This window comes from Poecilia mexicana, unplaced genomic scaffold (assembly GCF_051168715.1).
Source record: "Poecilia mexicana isolate PSO_F unplaced genomic scaffold, ASM5116871v1 scaffold_3, whole genome shotgun sequence".
In the NCBI taxonomy this organism is placed as follows: domain Eukaryota; kingdom Metazoa; phylum Chordata; class Actinopteri; order Cyprinodontiformes; family Poeciliidae; genus Poecilia; species Poecilia mexicana.
Window position 1 is genome coordinate 14,413,389 of NW_028263372.1, and position 7,888 is coordinate 14,421,276.

Consider the following 7,888-nt stretch of genomic DNA (forward strand, 5'->3'; position numbering starts at 1 on the left):
CTGGAGGACCAAAGTTAATGCTAAAGCTAAACAGACAAAGAAGAAGTACTCAAGTTGTCAGTCAGATAATTTGAAAACCTTTTATGAAGTCCTTTTTGTTGCATGATAATTTGACAGCATTGATTGTAATGAGTCTAAGTAGATTGTAATTGGATTCAATTGCAATAAATTATCTTTTTAGAGATGGCAAACCTTAAATTTGACCTATTTTGTGCAAAAAGGGGTTTCATGCACACCTCCCTTTACAGTTATTGGTTGTGTAATAAAGGGACACACACACAATAACAGCTAAAAAAAATTAGAACCTTTTGGAAAAGTTCAATATACTTTGTCACTCATTTCAGAAAGTCAAATTTATACCATGGCGTATAAGGAGTAGTGGACCAAAATTCAAACCTGGTCAAGATCTATAGGAAACATCTGACCTCTGTAATTGTAAACAAAGGTTTTTGCATCAAATGTGAAGTGCTATTTTTTATTTTTTTTAAACAGATATTGATTGCAATAAAATGCAATTTTTTTTTAATTATACAATGTAATTTTTTTCTGTTTTTTTTTTTTAGATTCTGTCTTTCAGTGGTATTGACAGTGAACATTACAGAACCCTCCTTTCTTTGTAACTGGGAAAACTTGAAAAATCGACAATATATCAATCACTTTCCCCATAGCATATAGAATTTCAATATTCATTCATAACTGGGTATTTTATTTCTTGCTAAATTAAATGCAAAGCCTAACTTTTGAAACAAACAGGAAAAAAACTAAAGAAATGTTAATTGATTCATAAAGACAAACAGCTTGTGGTAAATAAATCTCTTTCCAATTCTTTGTTGGCCCATGATTCTGATTTTTGCTATGATTTTGTACTTAAATGTGAAATTTGTTTTCCAAGAACACTCTATCACTTGCGAACTGCTGTCTAAATACTGCTACATATAAAAGAACTCGAGACAGATCCGTATTAGCCCACTTAAATATTTTCTTTCAGATTGTTCTAACATTTTAATTGCACGTCTATTAAGCTCCACCAGGGGGCGGTGCAGCACTCGCTACAGCCCTAATTTTCCCTAACCTGTTAATATCTAACAGAGTCATCTACTCTGTTAGATATTAATTGTGTTCATCAGACAAGCTGTGGAAAGTCATTCATATTATTGAAATTATTATGTAAAACCAAATCAACATGTAGTTGTTTATTTCCGTGTCTTATGGTTATCGAAGCCTTCAGATGAACACTGTCTGATGATTCAAAAAAATAAAAAATAAAATAAAAATTGAGCCTTTTTCATTAAAAAAAGAGAGAAAAGAAAAGATTGAACTCATCACACGTATAGCAACTGTGTAATATTTAGAAATATTCTTTACAGATATCAAAACCAGAGACCGCATTCTTTTAAATTCTTCCTTCCTGTTTTACTGTGTCTGTTCTGGCACACCTGAGTCATTTTGTTTAACCTGCCAAACCAGTCTGACCGGAAGAAACAAAAAACTAAAAACTTCTGTTTCTCAGCCGCACACATTATGCTATGGCCGCAATACCGTCTGCTAATCAGTCTTCTAAGGCTCCTAATATCTGTGTGTCTTACAACATTATTAAGGCTATTCTTGCAAAATGAGGGAAGAAAACACATTTCTGCTAAAATTATGGAGAGCATTAAGAAGCAACGCCGTGCTCACAGTTCTCAAAGCTGAATATCTTTACCAAATGAGTGAGAGAGAAACGTGAAAAAGAATAATATGTTCCCCTGCTTTCAACCATTTCGTAGAAACGAGGTTTCTTTAACGAGGATTCTTGACAAACTACCCTGGTATACGTCAGGACAAGCAGAAACCTGCGCGGTGGGCGGGACAAAAGAGTCACCTACAGAGCAGGCTGTGTAGTGATTGGCCGAGAAAGCCGTCAGTCAAATCGGGGCGGCAGACGCACCCATCGAGCTGATCACTGTTGGGAGTCTTCAGGTTTCGATGTAAATGAAAGCCTGGGCGTTCGGCTACCCGCTTTTCTTATTTGATTTAAGAAAATAGAACCGTGAGTTTGGTTTGATTAAATTACCACCTTTGCCATGGAAAGGAGAACTTCTACATTGGCCCTGCTTTGTGTGGGTGAGTATTCGTAAATGGGACTTTGCTTGTTTCCTTGTGTTATCTAATGACCACACCTGTTTGCGCACCTTCAGGATCAACTTTCTGAAGACAAGAAAAAGAATAGAACATAGGACCTGCTCTCTTATTAAACTGTACTTTTTTTTCTTTTTTTACTTAATTTTCTTCTTCCCCCAACAGTTTTACGAAAAACATTGTGTCAAGTAGCAGCTCTAAGAATCAACATTTTAAAACACAAGGCCCAGCAGATCATATTCAAAGCCTTTGGCCTTGTTTAAAACATGCAAGATTTTACTTTAACAGCGATGGTTTGTCCAAAAACCATTTTGTTAAACGGTTTAACGAATACGTTTGGCATTATTGTCGAATTTATTTAATTTCGCTATTTGATCAATGAAGTATTTTGGAATTTGATTGACATTTTGAAATGAGCATTTTTGTCGGATCATTTTGGAAAAGTAGTCCATTGCACGCTCTTATGATGCACTTGTTCCTTCTTTTAAAGGGACTTAGTTGGCTCTAGAGGCCTTTATTTGACATTTGACAGACAGGAAGGCGGGTAGACATACAGCGATGGCGACATGTGGTTGCGCCCTTGTTTCATTTTTTTTAACGTTAAATAATTTAAAGCAAATCAACACGAAAAATAAATGGTTGACTAAAATTGTGTTTTGGTGTTTTTGTAAACTCAGAAGCAACTGCTGAGGGCTAATGAGGAGCTACAGTGTTGACCGTTGCTGCTGTTTATTCAACAACAGATAATCACATGATCAATGGAGTGACCATCTTTTTAATTTATTACAGTGTGGTCAGCTGTTGCTGGCATTAAGGTTGACATCCCCCAGGATCAGTATGAGTTCGCCAGAGGGGACAACATCACACTGCCCTGCACATTTCAAAGCGCTCTCAGCAATCCAATACTGGCCGTTGTCTCATGGTCTATTGGTGAAGTAAGTATCTCTCTGTCTGTTTTTCATTTGAATCAATCGACATATTTCTCTAATGCTGTGATTCTCTACAGAATGTGATAATCACCCACTATCATCCCAATGGAGTCACAGACATTAAAACAGAGTACCAGGGTCGGGTGTCTGTGGATGCAAATGTTAATGGTGGTACTGGGAAAGCTGACCTTAAGCTGTCCTCCATCACAACGGCAGACAACAAAAAATATGAGTGTCAAGTCCAGATCCCCAGGGATAATGTAGGCAAAGATGCTGACACAACAACATTGACTGTTCTAGGTAAAACTTAATTTGCATTCTGGGAGATAGTTTAACTTCACCTATTTTTGTTATTATTATTTTTAATAGTTCCAATGTGCTATGCACGGAAAAAAAAATTAATTGTCTTTAAAAATGATTTCTCAAAGACAAATCATACCACTCTCTTTACCCTTTCAATTTTTTCAAGTGGCTCCATCTAAACCCATCTGTAAGATTGAGGGTACAGCATCGTACGGCCAAAACGTCAGCCTCACCTGTGTTTCTGAGGAAGGGTCTCCTCCTCCAACATACAAGTGGAACAGATATGATGTCCAAAACAATCCTGGTGCTTTCCCCCCCAAAACCACTGAAAGTAAGTATTTGGGACACACAGAAGCTAGGAGAGTAAACCTCTGCAAAACAATTGTGGACCTGATAAAAAAACAAGATTCTCCCAAAATTGATTTGATGTTTATCTTTTGTTAATATTTTTTTCTTCAAGAAATCATCACTGTAAACAGACAATCAGGGTGAAATCAATTAAAGTCCAAATTTACTCATCCTGAAAGATTTACGTTTAAAGTAATCTAGTAATTTTAGCAACATGTTTCTTCTGTTTGTAACAGCACATCCAGAGCCCTGATTTGAATATGAAAGAGTTAAAGATTATGACAATGAGACCTTCCAACCTCAAAACATAGAAGCAGCACAAAATCGATTCCCAGATCATTTTGAGCTCTAAGTCAGCAACATGCAGTGATCCAACATTACATATTAGGTTGAAAACTTTGTATTTTAGTTAATGAAAGTAAAACATGGAAGAAAAATGCAAACAGTTTGCAATTACATATTATGACAACTTTTTAACACTTCTCTCATAGACACAGATAAGGAACCATTACACCCCTCTGCATCAGTGCACTATATTTTTATTAGAGTATTGTAGGTTGATTGGAACAGATGTTGTCGTCCCAGATTTTTAGAAGTAATACGACATGTTTCTATGATGTTGTGCACCCTTACATATAAGTAATAACTTCAGTATACATCGTCATTTGTTGTATTTGTTCTTGTCTTTCAGAGGAAGGCACTCTGTTTCTGTACAACCTCACCAAAGAGACCTCCGGATTCTACATCTGCACCTCAGCCAACAAGATTCGCTCAGCTTCCTGCAACCTCACAGTCACAGTCTTGCCACGTAATATGACCTTCTAACAGATCTGATCGCTGCAGCATTTAATTCTCCTGTGCGTTGTTGTTTCAACTCATCTTCTCTGATTTATGCAGCATCCATGATGAGCATCGGTTCAACCGCAGCAATCATTGGAGCAGGCGTCGCAGCTTTGATCTTACTGATCGTTATTATCTATTGCTGTTGCTGCCGAAAGAAGGATGACGACAAGGAGAATTATGCCATGGCACCGTAATGTTTTTTTGTTGTTGTTTTTATTATTTCTCCCACGTTCTAGCTCTAAACGAAACATGCTAGTTATAAAACAATGCAAATCTAAAATGATGGACAAGGTTCTCAACTGTCCTGGGCTAAGGCTGAAATTTGTCTCTGTTTGAGGTTGAATATGTGAGCTGCTCACATCAAGGCATTCAAGCTTGCAAGAAAATCAGCTTATAACTATAAAGATATTTTGACAGGAAACATTTGTACATCTTGATTAATAGGAATTAACTGTGGCAAAAATGGAGAATATTGAAAGAAATTATAATTTCACAGGAAGAGTACGCTACAAGCTTTTAGTTTGCCTGGCAATTGTCTTCCTTTGCTATTCCGCTTGATTCTCATCTCCCTTCAGCTTTCCAGTCTTTCTGCCATTGAAGTTGATTTCTCTGGTAGAATTTCAATTGGGCCAATCAGTAAGCAGAAGAAGTAGTTGTAGACAGTAAGGTTGATTTTCCATGCTGTTTTAGAATTGTAGTATGCTTTTAGTTTGGAAATGGCAGAGGAGGAAGTGAACAAAGCTATTGAGTTCATGTTGGTCGTCCTTCCAAATATTGAATTAACATTAACAGCCATCTAGTTCAGCTCAGCACATCTCTCTTAGCAGTGAGGGATAGTTTTTTGCAGTTCAGGCAATTTTTGGTAAGCTTTATAGTATCAAACTGGTGCATTTCATATTTCACAGCCAAACGTTAGTGATTTAGTAAAACTTAAAAGCTGTAAAATTTAAATTCTGCTCTCTGGAGTCCATGGTTCCAGAAAGCAATTGGTTCTCAATAGCAGAGGGTCCAGACCCTCTGTACAAAGCAAAGCCTGGCTAGCAATAAATATAGCTTTATACATTTACCAGTGATTATAATAAACCTTTTTGCCTTCACAACTAGATGGTATGTTTATTTTCCATTTGTGTATCAGATTTTTTTTTTTTAAGGTTTTACAAAATTACAAGGATACATTTGCTACTTTTTTTTCTTCAAAAGTACAACCAGCTTTGTCTAGCTCATCTTTTTGTGGACTGATAAAGGAGCTTATTCCCTCACCCTAAGTGTCTGACTGTTGTCTAATTTCCAGAGTTGGTGACGAAGAGTCTGTTCGAAATGGAGAGAGTCGCTATGGTGATGGAGAGAAGAGCAAACATTTTGATGATTCCAGTGCGAACAAAACAGCTAAACCACGTGATGACTACGAGGAGAGGAGTGAACGCAACTACGACCGCCGAAGCGACTATGATGACCGCCGAAGCGACTATGATGACCGGCGCAGCGACTATAATGACCGGCGCAGCGACTATGACGACCGTCGTAGCGACTACAACGACCGGCGCAGCGACTACGATGACCGTCGTAGTGACTATAACGACCGGCGCAGCGACTACAATGACCGTCGCAGCAAACCCAGTGACCGCAATGAGCGCTATGATGATGACCGCCACTATGATGATGAGCGACGCCACAATGACCGCAGAGACCCCCGTTATGATGATGACCGCAACAGACCATAGAGAAACTGGACTGCAATGACTAGGGTAACCCAGTTAATGTGTTTTAAATCACCCATTTGTTTAACAGTTATATATGTTTTTGGGATTTTTTAACCCAAATGAATTTTTGGAATTTTTCCTAAGATTTTAAAACCTGATATAGACTCTTTGGATTGTTCAGTTATCAATTATCGTACGAGAAGAGGAAATGGACCAGAACATCTTGTTGCAAATTACAAAGTGTTGTCCAGTCTGTTTTGAAATGTAGTTTTTAAAGAGGCATTATTATGTAAAATCAACTTTGTTTTAGCTTTACATCATGTCATAATGTTATTCCCTCATCAAAAACATACCTGGGGTGTTGCCTTGATTCTTCCAAAATTCTTTAGTCTCCATGACGACCATTCAGCTGTGCAAAATACCAGGGTGGACTGAGCCCCACATACGAGGCGCAGCTCCTCCTCAGAGCTGCAGCTTCCAAGCTTCCACCTCACAAGGCACGACACCCGCCGCTCATCTCCTTCAGACTAGCCAGCAGAAATTGGCAAACACCTAATAGAACTGTACATCTGCTGAGCTCGTTATACAAGTTATAATGAGCTCAGTGCAATGCTGGTAAAAACATTGTGCTATAAAATGGCACCATGTACCTGGAAAATGCACAATACTTGTTAAAGTGCCTAACAAGTTCCTAATATATGTTGAGGTAATTATAGTAAATTGTAGTCTTCACAGGATTTTATGTTAAATATCAGGTGTACTTTGAAAAATGATCCTCCTTAGAAATGGAATGTAAATATGCTTTGATGCTTAAATTGTTCTTTCTGATATATATCAGAATATATATATATATATATATATATATATATATATATATATATATATATATATATATATATATATATATAAATGTGTGTGTGTATGTAATGTGTTTTTATTTTTATAAAGACTGTTTCCATTTTTACATTTACATTGTTATATTTTAAGTTGTTTATGTTGGATCACATTCCAGTCAGAGATTTTGTTTTGTACAAATACAAAGGCTGTCATGAAATGCTGCCAAATGTGTGCAAGATGATCTATTCAATTAGATTAACTGGTATTGTAGTGTGTTTTTCTTTTTTGGATACTTTTTCCTTTTATCTTTTGTAGTACCTTTAAACATCTGCTTCTGCTGGGTATAAATATTAGTCATTTCCAAACTGTAGTTATTTAAAAGACTACCTCCTCGGCAGAGATTATGTCTTTTATCTTGGTGCTTTTTTATGCTTACTTGGTTTATTTTGCACAAGGCTAATAGTGTATCACTGTATATAAGTGTAATAATCTGTCGAATTTTCTTTTTTAACCACAATAATGTTAAAATTTAACTTTGTCTTATACTGGTTGTTGGTTTAATGATGCTCGTCCTATTTTCTTTCTGTTATAATAAACCTTTACTACAAAACTCGATGTACAAAAATAATTTCTATCTGAATGTGTGATGTACATTTTTAAATTGATATTTCACCTGCTGTACTGTTTTGCTGTTAACATTTATTCAAGATTTCTCTTGGAAAAATTTGAGTTGTTTGTTCCACAAAATAAACATGACATTTTAAAATCCTGTCACAAACTGATATTGCATGTATAGAAAGTAAGTGGTTT

At 36.5% G+C, this 7,888-nt stretch overlaps 1 protein-coding gene across 1 annotated transcript; it reads left to right on the forward strand.

Moving 5' to 3' along the window:
- The first annotated feature begins 1,900 nt into the window (after nt 1-1,900).
- On the forward strand, nt 1,901-7,844 carry LOC106914627 (cell surface A33 antigen-like). Its single transcript, XM_014981527.2, has 7 exons — nt 1,901-2,103; nt 2,908-3,053; nt 3,125-3,347; nt 3,517-3,681; nt 4,390-4,506; nt 4,596-4,731; nt 5,833-7,844. The coding sequence occupies exons 1-7, from the start codon at nt 2,064-2,066 to the stop codon at nt 6,260-6,262; spliced, it is 1,257 nt and encodes a 418-aa protein (XP_014837013.2). The 5' UTR covers nt 1,901-2,063; the 3' UTR covers nt 6,263-7,844.
- Nucleotides 7,845-7,888: the final 44 nt, after the last annotated feature.

Excerpts from the sequence above, each read along its gene's own strand:
- LOC106914627 (XM_014981527.2), top strand. The coding sequence starts at position 2,064 with ATGGAAAGGAGAACTTCTACATTGGCCCTGCTTTGTGTGG. Across the intron at positions 2,104-2,907 it reads ATTGGCCCTGCTTTGTGTGG|TGTGGTCAGCTGTTGCTGGC; the intron begins GTGAGTATTCGT and ends AATTTATTACAG. Across the intron at positions 4,507-4,595 it reads CACAGTCACAGTCTTGCCAC|CATCCATGATGAGCATCGGT; the intron begins GTAATATGACCT and ends TGATTTATGCAG.